Source organism: Brachyistius frenatus, unplaced genomic scaffold, assembly GCF_029030835.1.
Source record: "Brachyistius frenatus isolate BFR_SWC_R1_liver_20210118 unplaced genomic scaffold, ASM2903083v1 Contig_57, whole genome shotgun sequence".
In the NCBI taxonomy this organism is placed as follows: Eukaryota; Metazoa; Chordata; class Actinopteri; family Embiotocidae; genus Brachyistius; species Brachyistius frenatus.
Genome location: NW_027210656.1, coordinates 1,021,271 through 1,036,746, shown reverse-complemented (window position 1 = coordinate 1,036,746; position 15,476 = coordinate 1,021,271). Strand labels below are relative to the sequence as shown.

Below are 15,476 nucleotides of genomic sequence, written 5' to 3'. Positions count from 1 at the left end.
AGTGTTTTTTTTGTTGTTTGTTTTGTTTTTCATTTGAAATAAGAAAAGAATCTGCAGTTAGGCCTATATTATTTGTATTAGATTTATTTACCAATCCAAATGTATTTTATTGTTGTTTTGTATAGGTTATCGGGTTTTGCAAAGCATTATTTGTTAGCAAATAGTTCATACCGTACCCTGCTTTATAGGAATACCTTGTGACTGGTGCTTCCGGGTTATCGTGTGGCACATAGAGAGCAGTAATACCCTCTAATTAAACCTAAAGTACCCTAAACTACCTTGATATAAGCGTTCAAGGTGTTTTGATGATCATTTTCTCTTTTAAGGCTTAAAACCGTGTTGAATTATGACGCGTGTTCACGGTTTGTGTATTACATGAGGAAGATGTACGTGAACTGCACTGAAAATGTGTAAACTATTCGTTCATAAAGTTTGCATATTAAGTGTGGTCTCTCGTGCGTGTGCGTGTGTGTGGAAGGGGGAGGGGCGATAAATATAAATATCCAATAGCATCCTTCAACGTCTCAGAACCAGGAATTCAGTGGCGACTTGTGATTGGACGACAGCCGACGATGGGAACCAATCACGATGTGGCAAGTCAGACAAGTTCCAGACGGAGGAGGCGGCAGGTCGGACGTGAGCTCACAAGTGTTCGTATGAAGCCACGCTGCGGGGGTTTGGCACCGCCGCGCATCGCCGTTGATCGGGACAGCGGGGTCTGTGCAGCCGACAGCGTTTTGGATGACATAAGTCGACGTTATTAGCTCAGTTTAATTTAGCCTGCTAACTTCGGAGAGGCACGTCGTTGACGCAGCGTGAGGAGGAGGAGGAGGAGGAGGAGGAAGGGGTCGCATCATCATCACCATCATCATCATCATCTGTGGACAATGAGGAAGATCGCGCTGCTGCTAATTGTGCTGCTCGGCGTCGCACACTTTGCAACTGTCGGCAGGTGTGAGGATGGTGAGTCTCAGCCATTTTAAACTAATTTAGTTGTTAGATTTTGGGAAATAAAAATGGCGCAGCTGGTGTCTGTTTTCTGCCGGTTACTGTTAGCATGCGAGCTAACAGGACGACCTGTCCTGTCCTGTCCTGTCCTGTCCTGTCCTGTCCTGTCCTCCTGTCCTGTCCTGTTAACGGGACTGCAATTGCGCGACTTTTAAGTGTCGGTAGACGCGTAACGCGCATCTAATATGGGAGTCCAGGTTGTCCCGTTTGCGTTATTTGTCGTCGGTGACGGAATGTCTTGTTTGCCGTCTCTACATGTAAATCACCGCGTCCCCACGTTTCTGGTTTGGTGTCAAGGTGTTGCAGACGACGAGAAGGAGGAGGAGGAGGAGGCTGACGAGGGGGACAGCGAAGAGGAGGATGAAGACGACACGGAGGTGAAAGAGGAGAACGGGGTTCTGGTTCTCGACGACGGCAACTTTGACACCTTCGTGGAGGGCAGAGACACGGTCCTGGTCGAGTTTTACGCACCGTGGTACGTCTGACATGTTCTCCTCTGAATCGCGGTTCATTTTTAGGATTTGCTGACGATTCAAATTCAAAACTGGGAATTTGCGGAAGGAACCCGAGATTTCCGTCAGCCCGGGCCGCCTCCTGTGCAAATCTGACAGCGTGGTGAACTTCGACGTGTCCCTAAACCCTCTTGTTCATTTTACTGCAGGTGTGGCCACTGCAAACAGTTTGCCCCGGAGTATGAAAAAATCGCCGAGACTCTCAAGGGGAATGACCCTCCTGTGCCTGTGGCCAAAGTAGACGCAACGGTGGCCAGCGAGGTGGCGGGCAAGTTTGAGGTGTCGGGATACCCCACCATCAAGATCCTCAAAAATGGGGAACCTGTGGACTACGATGGAGACAGAACGGTGACGGGTAGGGACACTTTGTTCTGCTGAAGTCTCTTCGAAACCAGTTGACACAAACATGTCCTGGTGGTGTTTTTTTTTTTTGGTTGTTTTTGTTTTTGTTAACGTAAATAAGCATTACCATGGTGACTGTCTGCGTGTTGCAGCCATTGTGGAGCGGGTGAAAGAGGTGGCTCAGCCAGACTGGAAGCCCCCTCCCGAGGCCACGCTGGTGCTGACCAAGGACAACTTCGACGACACCGTTAATAATGCGGACATCGTCCTGGTGGAGTTCTACGCCCCGTGGTGAGTCGGAGGAACTCGCGGTTATAAAATGCAGATCGCGCGTCACTGGAAACCATCTGCCACGTAGAAGTGACACCCTGGTGTCCACGCTACCGCCGGTGCATTTAGAAGAAAAAAGAAAAAGCGGCTCTTGCGTCATTAATGAGGCTCCTTGTGATTTTTCCCGTATGAACTGACCTCTAGGTGCGGACACTGTAAGCGTTTGGCTCCGGAGTACGAGAAGGCGGCCAAGGAGCTGAGGCGGCGCTCGCCTCCCATTCCTCTGGCCAAGGTGGACGCCACAGTGGAGGGCGAGATCGCCTCGCGCTTCGAGGTCACCGGCTACCCCACCCTCAAGATCTTCAGGAAGGGCAAAGTGTTCGACTACAACGGACCCAGAGAGAAGCACGGTAAGACGCCGACTTGGGTCATGTCTCGTCTTTTGTCTCTTCTTTTGCATATCCTCCATCACGGCTAATCCACGCGTTTCTTTTCTGTTTGTTTGTTTGTTTGTTTGTTTTTTCCCCCTGCAGGCATTGTTGACCACATGGGTGAGCAGGCAGGGCCTCCCTCCCAACAGGTGCAGGCGGGAAGACAAGTGCAAGAGCTCATCAAGGACGGCGACGACGCCGTCATCGTCGGCGTGTTCGCCGGCGAACGGGACGCAGCTTATGAGGTCTACATCGAGGCCTGTGAGTAGCGCCGCTATTGGACGCAGCAGAGGACGTCTTTCCTGTCGTTTTTAAGTGCCAGTGAAATGTACACGCGGGCGTTATTCCCTCTCTGCCGTTTTGTCCGCGCAGGTCACGCGCTGAGGGAAGACTTCACTTTCCGTCACTCGTTCAGCACCGAAGTGGCCAAGCTGCTCAAAGCGTCTCCCGGTCAGATTGTCATCGTTCTGCCTGAAAAGTTCCGCTCCAAGTACGAGCTGTCGTCACACGCCCTCGCAGTCAAGGTAGTCTTTTTTTTTTTCCATTTCCTTTTTTCAGTAGTTGAATTAGAATTGTTTTAAGTATGTATGAAACTCCTCATAAGACCGGGCTCTCGTTCAGTTTTAGTATTCGTATGAAAATAAATTTGCAGTACACCCGCTTCACCTAGCAACAGACGTTTTCAGTTTTGAATGCTGCAAAAAAAAAAAAAAAACGTTTTTGACATTTGACGGAAGAAGTTCTGTTTGCACTCAAGAAACGCTCATCAACGTCTCTTCCAGGATTCAACACCGGTGTCAGAAGTGCAGGAATTCTTCAAAAAACATGTAATTCCCCTGGTGGGACACAGAAAACCAAGCAATGATGCTAAACGCTACACCAAAAGACCCCTGGTGGTTGTGTATTATGGAGTTGACTTCAGCTTCGACTACAGGAAAGGTGAGTTAAACAGTGGGATCATGCTGGACAACGGCTGGTGATAAATCCAATGGTGTCTAGTGACACCCAACAACCACCGTGAACACCACCGCGTCACCTCAGCCCGTCTGCGCTGGAACAAACCTTTTTTTTTATCTCATCGTCTCCTTTTTTTTTTCAGCGACGCAGTTCTGGAGGTCCAAGGTGCTCGATGTGGCCAAAGACTTCCCGGAGTACACGTTTGCCATCGCTGATGAGGAGGATTACGCCGAGGAGCTGAAGAGCCTGGGCCTGAGCGAGAGCGGCGAGGACGTGAACGTGGGCATTATGGCGGATGGAGGCAAGAAGTTCGCTATGGAGCCCGAGGAGCTCGACTCCGATGTGCTGAGAGACTTTGTCGTTGCTTTTAAGAAAGGTGAGTGTTGGACTGTTACAGGGTTTTCTTTTTAGTTTGTTTTTTTTCCCCTCATGATGTGACTTTTAAAAAGTACCAATTTCATGGTGTAGTGATACACGTGTAAAGTAATTGGCGCTTTTTACACAAAAATGTAATATCACACTTGCGTCTGAATTTGTTTTGTGAATCTTGTCCACAGGAAAGCTGAAACCCATCATCAAGTCCCAGCCAGCGCCAAAGAACAACAAAGGACCAGTTAAGGTCGTGGTAGGAAAGACCTTTGACGAGATCGTCATGGATACCCAGAAGGACGTCCTGGTGGAGTTTTACGCTCCCTGGTGCGGCCACTGTAAGAAACTGGAGCCCGATTATTTGGCTTTGGGCAAAAAGTACAAGGATGAGAAAAACCTGGTGATCGCCAAGATGGACGCCAGCGCCAACGACATTCCGAGCGAGAGCTACAAAGTGGAAGGCTTCCCCACGATATACTTTGCCCCGAGCAACGGCAAGAACAGCCCCATCAAATTCGAAGGCGGCGACAGAACGGTAGAAGGGTTCAGCAAGTTCTTGGAAAAGCACGGCACAAAGCTGTCACAGACGAGAGACGAGCTCTGAAACTTTCTGTCTCTCTCTCGAAGAGGAGCGATGAACTCTCGCTGCGCTCGGGCAGAGTCTTGGGAGGACGCCGAAGAGGTGAAGGGAACGCCGGGGATGTTACTGAGTTGCCGTAATGATAACATGGTTCAATTATCATTTATTTTCTGTTCATTCCAAGAGATTCTTCTGTTTCTAAAAAGCATGTAAGCGCTGTTCAAGAAGTCTTTTTAAATAAAAGTGAAAATGAATGGCAGCTTCGTGGGCCAGCACTTAACGGCGACTCGTCTGTTTTGGTTAATCAACACAGGTCATGCTGGGAAATTGCTCGGCGAATATTTCTAATGCAAGAGCTGACAATGCGCACGCTTCAGAAAATGTTTTTTTTTTAATTCCATTTAAGAACAATTCAAAGATTAGTCATAATTCTCGAGACAGGCTTTGAAACGCATGGACTGCTCGGATATGACCTCAATGTGATGCATCCTCTACAGCGGGGGTGTCAAACATACGGCCCGCGGGCCGGATCCGGCCCGCCAGGGGGTCCAGCTCGGCCAGCCGGATGACTTTGCTAAGTGTGAAAATTACAGAAAGACATAAATTGCATTTCTATGAGAATATGGAGGTTTATGAGTACAAACTTTTTTTTTTTTTTTTCGATCCAGTAATTGCTTCAAAAACAGCGTAAATGCGACGTCTGCTCCGGAGGAAGAAGCGCTCGCTGCTCGCTTTGTGACGCGTTTGACGTCAAACGCGTCACAAAGCGAGGGAATCTGCAGAGGAGAGCCGGGGCAGATAAACAGTGGGCTGATGTCTGAGTTTTTGGTCTTTATGTTTCTAGTTTATTGTAGAAAGACCTTTAAAATAGGGTTTATCATACAAAAACCTTCACCAATGATTTAAACAGAGAGAAATATTGTCGTTATGTATGCGTTATTATGCTATGATTTTACTGGTCTGGCCCACTTGAGATCAAAGTGGGCAGTATGTGGCCCCTTAACTAAAATGAGTTTGACACCCCTGCTCTACAGCCAATTGGATTAATCAAGTAATCGCCTAAAATATTATCAGACCTGTTGGCAGGAGAGAGAGATGTACCTGCAGCAGCATCTGTGACCAGAATCTTTTAACTCTATAGAGAAGAAGTCAAACTCTAAAACCCTTTAAAACTTAACAAACCTGGCCGGGTAAAACGTTAAAGAAGGTGCATTATGTACTGAAACACCGTCACACGATGAACGCACATACGAAAAGGAAATCTGACTGGGCGTGTTTTCACGAGGACGTCTGCCGTGAAGAAGATGCGGTCCTCGGAGGTGGCGGCAGAAGGCTGCTGCCTCGTTCACACCGAGGCACTTGAAGATACTGGCACTGAATGAGTTGGTTCTCCAGGCGCAGTTGAAGGGAAGAGGAGCGTTAGGAAAACTCTTGTGTGAAGCGCAAGTGGAAATCGCGGATCTTCTGCAGCACCACCTTCAGCTTCTCGGTCGGAGGCAAGATGGTCATCCTGGACGGAGGACGGTTCATGGAAAGATACAGACACCATCAGGGTTTATGTAACGCAAGGAAAGAAAGAAAGAGGCAGAAAGGGCGACGGTTTGGCGGTACTAACCGGAAGTGGAAGGTTCCCTCCCTCTGTCCGAAGCCACTCCCCGGCACCAGGCAGATTCCCTCCTCCTCCAACAGCCTCATGCAGTAGAACATGTCGGGGACCTGGCCCTCCTCCTGCGGACACACATTTATTTACATGCAGTCGTCCGCACAAACGGGCAAATCGGAGGTTGCAGGGTTTTGTGTGTGTGCGGGGCCGACCTTGGCCTTGTCGATGGCCTTCTGAGGCAGGGTGATGCGGGGGAAGGTGTACATGGCCCCCTGGACCGGGTTACAGGTGATACCAGGTACCGTGTTTAAGTTCTGCTCCGTCAGCCTGGCCTTCTCCGCCAAAGCTTCGAGCACCGCTGTCCGTTCCTGGAGGCGACGCAAACGGTTGCACGAGTTCAACGTAACATACAAAATCCGTCTTTAAGGATATAAAACCAAAGATGAACCTGCACCTTTTCCTCAAATTATAAAAGTTAATGACCATCAATGTAAGTCAAACATTTTCCAACTTTAAAGCCAACAAAGTGTGGTATCAATCATTAAAGTTTCCTATCTGTATCCGTATGTGCTGTTAAATTCCATTCTCATTGTAAATATACACATCCATATACTTTTATTCTGTCCTGTAGTGGTTTTCCATTGAACATTTTAATATGACCAAACCAAATACCTGAGAAATATGGGATCATTTACAATCTTTATAAAATGATGAGGTTTTTCAGCCCCCTTGTGGCCAGTTGAGGAATTACAACACACAACCATCCACACTGAATCACAATCTTTCACCTATCTGGGGGAGTACACTGCTGAAATGTGCAGAAAGGTTTCCCTTTCCAGTGTAAGAGCAAAAAAACCCTACAGGTGGAAGAGAGTACTACAACTCTTCTGTTTGGTTAACTGACCTGCACAGATTATGCATGAAGAGGTCAGGTGGTCACTATAGGCTGTATTTGCTCTCCGGTTTATGAAAGTGGACGTGAAGTGTGTTTATTTATGCAGAAAATACGGGAAAGTGCTAAACATTTATAAATGATTTTATATGTCCCTAATGCAGAAACATGCAGTTGCGCACGACGACTACGAACGCAAATAATAAAAAAAAATCTTTCTACAGCTGCAGGCTCATATTACCCATGAACACACTAACAACCGTCAGCCTAATGACTTTCCCTACCACACAATGCTTCGCAATGCAACCGCAACACACGTAGCGGCATTTCTTGCACCATTGCAGGATAGAAAAGCTGATCACTCACGACCGAGTGACCGCCACGCGAGGACTTTAGGGCACTCGATACGGGTTCCGCGTGCCGAGGTTATACGGCGTGGTGTTTGCGTAAGTAAATTCTGTTTGCACGCACTCAGGAGCACTGCCAGCGTGCGAGATGGCGTTTTTTCAGACCTTCATAAACGTGGCGTAGGAGGGCTCGTCGGGCTGCGGCGGGTTCACCACCAGGTCCAGGAGAGCCTGTCCGGGGACCGGAGGGCACAGACGCACCGACACCAGTTTGGTGAGCTGGGCCTTCACCTCCGGGTCCATGTTGATCACCTCCATGTAGCCGCCGCGGAAACCACACCTGGACCACGCAAACGGAGGGAGGAAGAAAGGCAAACACGCAGTTTACTCACGCTGCAGGCGATGCACACGTCAGCCAGCGACGACTCCCCAGGATCCGCTCAAGGTGCCGTGTGCCGTTTTCGTGTCTGGCTGGACGTCAAACAAACATGTTCAATGTGTTTCCTTTCTCAGAAAACATTTGCAAAAAGGATTTTTTTTTTTTTTTTTAAACATGCAAATCCTTTTACTGTTTACGTCCATATTTACCGGCTGAGAGGGTTTTCTTCCCTGCTTTCGATGGGGCGTTGCTATATTTCTTGCTACCATAAGATGATCTTTGCAGCAGTGGAAACGATATGAAAGTATTGGTAGAGTCGTGTGTGTGAGATCAAATGAAAACCCACTCACAAATTTGAAAAAAAAAAAACCTCCTTTGCAGTTGTTGAAGGGTTAAAAATGTACTGTGTTTGTCTTAAAAAAAAGTCTAGTGTGTGTGTGTGTGTGTGTGTGTGTGTGTGTGTGTGTGTGTGTGTGTGTGTGTGTGTGTGTGTGTGTGTGTGTGTGTGTGTGGCTACTCACTCTCCCATGTAGCACTTGGAGGTGGAGTGGAAGGAGGCCATCTCCACTGTGCTGGAATACTCTGGTCCCATCTCAAACAACACTTTCTTAAATGAGTGAAACTTACAGCCTTCTGCATAAACATTATCCTGGTAGACCTTCAGGAGGGGAAACAGATAGAGTAAAAATTAATAATAATATCTCTTTAAAAAAACAAAAAACACTCGCACATAAGTTTTATTTCAGAATTATAATACAATTATTATACTCTTATGATAATACTTTGCTCTTTAGCACATTTGTAAATTATGTAATGACATTTTTTTTTGCAATGTAATAAATCAGGGTCCATGTGTTACCATTTCTAAATCAGACATTCTTTTTTATTGAGAAATGTTTTATATGAAGAGACTATATGATGATTGTTCAGGCTGTAGTCTGTGTTGTATTGAATCAAATTATGTTCCTCGTGTTTTATAATCTCATGTTTGGTGTAGATACTGTTCACAAGTATCCTACTTATCATTACAGATTAGTAGCAGAGAATAGAATAGTTGCATTGTTCTGTGTGTTGAAGCTGAGAAACTCCGAGATATCATTTTGAAACTATTCTTTCACAAGTGATTTACGGTCATTTTGCTCCCCACGACAATCCGAAACTGAAAGTGAAAATAGAAGAATATTTTTAAAAAGAGGAAGTGACATTTGTGAATTACCTCGTCAGCCATGAGGAAGAGATGCTCCTCTTTTGCAAATCGAATCACGTCTTCAATACACTGCCTGCTCTGGACCTGACCTGTCACACGGGACACAGAGCTTGAAGACGAGGAGAGATGCGTGAAGACAGAGGGAGAATAAACTGAACCACTGAATATCTTTTCATGTCCGCGAAGTTTCCTTCCAAACAGTCCGTCGATTATTTTTAGACAAAAACGGATCAAATCCTCGTCGGCTCGGTCTGACGTTAGTCTGCGCACACGTCAGGTCGGTCATTTCGCGTAGAGAAACTCCAAACGGTCGGACCTACCGGTGGGGTTTCCTGGGTTGATGATGCAGAGGACACGAGGGTTGCAGTGCTGCCTCGCTGCGTTCAGGGCCCTCCTGAGCTCCGCGATGTCCAGACTCCAGCACTTGTCCTCGTCCAGGTAGTAACTGACCTGCGCGGCGCCCAGGTCCGCCAGGGCGGCCGAGTACAGAGGGTACTGGGGGATGGAGATCATCACGCCCGTACGGTCGCGACCCTCGCCGCACACCAGCAACTTCAGCGTGGTCTGGGGATCGGCGAGCGAAAGGAGGAAGAAGAGTGGAGGGGCTTCACTTTGGAGAATACATATGGATTGTCAGGCTGTTCGCGAAGAAGAGTAGGCATAAAACTACTTTGACAAAGCCAGGCCTATCTCCGGCGCCGGCGCCGGGGGGGGATGGTCAGGCTGCAGCTAAATGCCGTTCCGCTATAAGAGGGGGAAAAAAATGCGCTTCGGCGCGTTTGTTTTTCTTTTAACCAATCACAACCATCTCGGGCTCCGCTAAGAACTGGATACGGCAAAATAGTGTCGGGGGTTCCCTGTGTTGGTGGAACATTTGCACATGGGGGGGGTGAGCCCTGCATTAACTTGGCTAAATCCCTTTGACAAAACTTGCCATTTTTTTCAGCGTGTGGGTTTCCTGCTCAGAGGTTGTCGTCACCCGTAGCGACAGCTATTTCGAAAACGGTAATGCCGAGATACTGAGATACTCGGCCAATGACGACCAATCAGGCCGAGGACAAAACGGTAGCACCTGCACGTGAACACTCCGGGTCAAAGAAGTCACAGTTTACCACCGCACACAACAGCAGCATGATCTCATTGAGGGTGTCTTAAGGTTAACCGGTAACCGGATATGGTTGCATAACAGTGACAAAGTTCTAGCGGGTGGACAAGAGTCACAGACGTGCAAAGTACAGATGGGTTTATAATTAACAGAAGGTGAGTAAATAACCGTTTCAAAAGCCAATTACACCAAAAGTATATCCCCTGCAGTAGAAATCAACTCATAAAACCGCTCGCCTCCGGTAGGTCAGCACTTGGCTGCAGAGGAGACAATAAGAAGTGTAATACACACCACAATGGCATCGCTGGCCCCAGTAGAGAGGTAGATGTTGTCCGGGTTGGACGGGATGCCGCCGTCCCTCTTCTCGATGTAGCGCGCCACATCCTGGCGGACGCACTCGATGCCCTGACTTGCACTGTAGGCCCCTTCAACACAATTCAGTGAACTTTGACTCACAACAGAACGTACCGCATCGATCACTTGATCCTTTTTAACGCTGTTTAGTGGAAGTGAGGGAGGGGAGAGTCGCTGTCTGACCTATGCTGTGTCCTCCACAGGCCTCAAGAAGACGCCGCGCTCTTTTCTTGGCATCCTCTGGAAAATTGTTGTCCTCCAGGAGCTCAGGGTAAGAGCACAGAGCCAAGACCTGAGAGAGGGGGACAAAAAAAAAAAAATCACACAGAGACATATTTTGGATACAGTCCAGAGCACAGGTATTTGGACAGAAGCTATTTTCTTGTTCTTCAGGTTCTGTTCGCTTCAGCACATTCAACTTGAAATAAGTTATCTGACAATATAGGGGGTAAAAAAGTTGACCGTGTAAAGTGCAGAAAATAATACTGAAGCTCAGAAAGAAGCAAACATCTGTCGGAGTGACATCCAACAAATACCCAAAGTATAATACGAACGGTACGTGAATGCAATAATGATAAACAGAAACATCCAAATAACTTCAAGGTAAACTGTACAATGTGTCCCAACCTGTCTGAGAAACGTAATTGGTTTCTGACCCATGGCGTGGGCGTCGCCTATGTTTGCCTTGATGACTTCTTTGAAAGGTTTCTGGACTCCCTGAAACAACAAAGACAATGAACAGTAACAATCATTATTACTAGACATCTTCAATCTGTAGGAAGTAAATAAGAATAAGGCGGAGAAATTACAACGGCAGTGTAGAAACCGTTATTTCATTCTTACTTTCACCGACGGCTGTTCGACAACAGGACGTCTGGACACTTAAAAAGTCAAAAGGAAACGGAGACTTCCGAGTCCAGACACGGTTCGGATTTCAAGGCGAGAAAGAAATTCAACAATATCCCTCCACAACGCTAAAAGCGGGACTTATTTCTTCCTTCAAGAGTCACACTTTTTGCCTGAAAAAGTCACCTCTTCCGATTACCGACACGGTCGTCGCATCGCGGCTGACATTCGGAGAAGCGCGGACGCGTTGCAGTGGAAGGATAAGACCCAGACTCGTCTCGGCCCGTAAATCAAGCCGGAGCTACTTGCGTTCGTCTCGCACAAACCGGTTGGACCCCGTCGACACCACACACGCTCGTCCTCTTTCATCAGCGCCGCCCTTTTGTTTTCTGAAGACTCTGGTTTTGGCCCGCGGTGCAGAAGTGCTGGTCTGAGAAGGGGCGGCGCCGCCGCCGCTGCCACCGAGCCCCCGCCGTCTGCGGTCGGGGTGTTCGTCGAGAACTGCTGGCCCGATCCAATCGCACGGCGAGTCGTTTTCGTCTTGTTCCGCTCCTCCCGCGAACCATTTTTGCTCCTTCCGTCCGCCCGCTGTTCGTCCTCGTTTCATCGGCCGGTTCTTCCTCCTCATCTCTTTGACCCGATTGAATCGGGCAAACTCTGGTTTGGTGCCCGTTTGCCTGTTTTGTCGACCGCGACGTGCCGCACTTGTCGCCGTTTTGTCGGAGGAGGTCGTGTGACATCAGATGTCACTTTGGAGCCCGGCTGACCAAAAAGCTCGAAAATAGATATTGTGATAATCACAAGGACGGGTTTTATTTTGGTCGAACGGTTTGAGCGATCCAAACATTCAAACCAGGTCAAAGCTGCACAGAGCTGGAAAATTAAAATTAAAAAAAAAAAAATCACACGATCTGTAAAACATCTATACATCAGTCCAAAAGTGCAAAACACGCTTCTGGAGCCTGCATGTGTTTGCCTCTGTTCAATACATATACAGATCTGAAAATCTGGACCGGTTGCTCCGGCTCGCTTGGCTTTCCCCAATCCTCGCCTGTATTTTGTCTTCTGCTGTGATGCAACCGCTGCCTTTGTTGAAACCTGCTTCAGGTGCTTGCAGATGCAGGCATGTTGTGTGGGTTCTCAAATTAATGCTGAATTTCAACGAGTTAAATCAACAGAAAGGCACCGGAAAAAAAATGCTGACTCGGGCCGAACCTCAATTAAGGTTCGTACCTACTTTATCACATGTCCTGTACCGAATGCAGGTGGCCCACATAGTGGTAATACGTTACATATTACTACTCAGGCCAGATAGTTCTCTCAAATTTCGTCTTTGAGCTCACCTATGTACAAACAACCTGCCTTTCTGTCCTACATTTTAGTCTCCACATAGCCCGGGTCCTCTGAATATCACACTGTCACGCACAGCGATGCACTGCAAAAGAAAATGGTGTTTACACGATCCCTGACATGACGCAGCGTGTTCTACATTATAAAATAGCAGTTTATAGGCCTCCAACGGCACAGGGAGTGCCTTTTGACCGAGTCGCTGTCATATGACTTCGGTGTCCTTGAACGAACTGGAGAGCAACCTCCCCAACGGATCTCTCGGTGAGCGCCAGGTCAACTCTGAGGTCGTTTGTGGTCGAAGTAACTGGATGCCGCTCGTTTCCCTTTCAGTCCTTATCCCATCCTCACGCTCGACAACAAAGACCCCGCTGTTCTCTGGGGTAGAATAGGAGCCAGTCGGTTTCCCCGGCTCAGCTCCGCGTTCTCCTGCTCGGTCGGCACTGGGCACCACACCAGCGAACCAGGCCAAGAACCCCCCCCCCCCCTCTGGTCTCCTGAGCTGAGTAGAGCCTGGCCTGACAGCCACGCTGCGTTCACAATTCACTTGGTCTTGTGACACATTCGCCAACTACGGAACTGTAATTCAAGCTCTAACTGATGCAAATTGAAAACATAATCACGGCGAACTTGCTCATGTGATTTCTCCAACTCGGTTCTATTTCTAACAAGACGCCCGTTGAGAAGAAACTCCAGATTCTATTCCGTCAAAAGAAGAGCGGAGAGGGAAGATGCATTAAACGTGGCATTAAAAAAAAAAAAAAAGGGGGGGACGAAAGGGAACTTGACGTTTGGTTGTTTTTCCTCAGGAAAAATAGCTCAATCGGCATATCCCGCTCGTCTAAACTAACATATGTCGAAAATTACATTTAGCGCCGAACTTTGCATTTGATCCGTCTGACATAAAACCTTTCCAAAATAACACCGTCATGCCGTTTGCAGGACATGATTAGGTATCTCAGTGAAACATTAAACCTCAGGTTTGCTTTGGGTTTTCCTTTTTTTGTTGTTGTTTTTTTTGTTTTTTTATAAGAGGAGGAAAACAAGTGGAGCACCAAGAAGTGGGGCGGGACCATCGGAACTAATGAACCTCCTTGCAGAGAAGGGCCTCCGAGGCTGCAGCGTGGTCCAATGAACTCTCTCCCCTGGGTGGAGGAGGGAGGTGGAAGAAACCCGGGGAGACAAAAGAGGACAGGGAGTCTTGCGTAATAGCCCTCCGCAATACACACATCCTCTGGATCCTGCGGCCACCTGCAGGCTGCAGGAGAGCGAAATGTACTCGAAGCCGGCCAGGACCGTCCCCTCCGGCTCATCACGCGTCTCGTTGAGAGGACACAACTGCAGGGAAAGAGTTGCATTACGGCCTCTTAAAAGACCACCCTGTACAACCTGCCTGCCGTTCCTTACCGGGAAGGACAATAGATCATCATCCCCCCCCTCTATCCCCTGTTTGAATGCAATATGAGCGGATCACAACAGACTCACCTCGACCGCCATGCGAGTTCCCACTCTCTCTCCTTGTCAACATGTTATTCCTCAGGGCTGCAAAGCATTTCTTTTTTTTTCTTTTCTTTTTTTTTAACCATATCTCGAGGAAACAGAGAAGGGAAATAACTTTTTTTTTTTTTTTTTTGTTCACTGTCCGCAGTAGATGGCGTGTGCCAAAATCCACTGAGGTACTTTTCCATATTTTTCCAGCGTTTTAAAAAAAATAGAAATTACCAACAGGTGTTTTAAAGAAAACAGTCCGCGTTAAAAGCAAACGTTTGCTCGAATTTGGCTGCTGAGCAAAGTCAAATTCCAGCTGCTGAGGCGCTCAACAGCTGGTGGGAGGTGGGGGGTTAAAGCCCATCATAATCTGTCCCGCTTCCCACACAGACGCACTTCATTTGACTTCACAACTTTGTCGCCGCTTCTATTCTTAAAATGAAAACAGCCGTGATGCGTAAAATGTGATGTATCCGATTAAAACGTGCAGGAATGTTGAGTGTGTGTGACGCGAGTGAATAAAACAGCCTTTTAAAACTACACCCGACTCCCTCATCAATGCCACATCATCTTAACTATAACGTGAACTTTCTTTTTATGCATTTAATTTTTCTCGCGCTTTATCCAATTTTAAACCGTTCCCTCGCGCGCGCGCGCGCGGTGGGGGGGGGGGGGTTAGGGTCACTTTACCTCTTTCAGCTCCTTCTCTATCTGCACCGCCCGCTGGACGATGGGTCCACGGACCGCGTACTCGACCTGCTTCACATTGGGGTTCATTGTTTTTAAAGTCAGCACCTTGCCCACGCAAGGGACCCCGTTTAATGCCTGCTGGGACATTTTTTTTTTGGGGGGGGGGGGGGTTATGTCACACGCGCGCCGTTTTCCGCCAATTGCACTCTGAAGAGTTATCTGAAAGGTAAAGAAAAAAAAAAAAAAAAAGAAAGAAAAAAAGATGAGAAATACCAATAGTCAACAGAGGTTCGTGGCTATACAGCGCAGATAACGTGTATCAGCTTGTTACCAGACGTCCTGCGCAGGGGTTAGTCCAGTTGAAGTCAAGCGGAGCTCGTGTGTTTACTTTCCCTGCAGCTCCGGGTCTGAGCTCCGGCTGACAGTCGAGCGCGTCCGTGTTCCTGCTCCGAGCGCGTCCGTGTTCCTGCTCCCCCCCCCGCCGCCACGCCTTCGCTCGCTCCGGCTCGCGGTTGGTTGGATTTCTTCACCGACTTCGCCTCTGGCTCTTCCGCGAGCCAAGTGAGGTCCTTAAGTGCTGTTGGAAAATAACTTTGCTTTGATGGCCGTCAACGTGCAGCAGTCGGGACGGACGGACGAACAAACAAACAAACAAACAAACAAACAATACAAACAAACAATAAAAACAACAACAACAAAATTCCAAATAAAAAAAATTATAATAACAAAAAACGCTGTTAAATAGCCTA

At 47.8% G+C, this 15,476-nt stretch overlaps 2 protein-coding genes across 2 annotated transcripts; one reads left to right on the top strand and one right to left on the bottom strand.

The window, feature by feature from the left end:
* Positions 1–605: 605 nt before the first annotated feature.
* On the top strand, positions 606–4,749 carry pdia4 (protein disulfide isomerase family A, member 4). The gene is made up of 10 exons (XM_069705517.1): positions 606–963; positions 1,306–1,483; positions 1,670–1,875; positions 2,015–2,153; positions 2,337–2,542; positions 2,666–2,824; positions 2,936–3,087; positions 3,346–3,502; positions 3,663–3,896; positions 4,078–4,749. The coding sequence occupies exons 1-10, from the start codon at positions 888–890 to the stop codon at positions 4,491–4,493; spliced, it is 1,923 nt and encodes a 640-aa protein (XP_069561618.1). The 5' UTR covers positions 606–887; the 3' UTR covers positions 4,494–4,749.
* Positions 4,750–4,793: 44 nt separating this feature from the next.
* On the bottom strand, positions 4,794–15,141 carry LOC138624934 (alanine aminotransferase 2-like). Its single transcript, XM_069705518.1, has 12 exons — positions 15,059–15,141; positions 14,728–14,946; positions 10,984–11,073; positions 10,540–10,648; positions 10,294–10,427; positions 9,218–9,461; positions 8,907–8,986; positions 8,212–8,348; positions 7,477–7,651; positions 6,285–6,440; positions 6,085–6,197; positions 4,794–5,979 (listed from the first exon to the last, which is right to left on the bottom strand). Exons 2-12 carry the CDS (start codon positions 14,872–14,874, stop codon positions 5,889–5,891), a joined length of 1,476 nt encoding a protein of 491 aa, XP_069561619.1. The 5' UTR covers positions 14,875–14,946; positions 15,059–15,141; the 3' UTR covers positions 4,794–5,888.
* Positions 15,142–15,476: the final 335 nt, after the last annotated feature.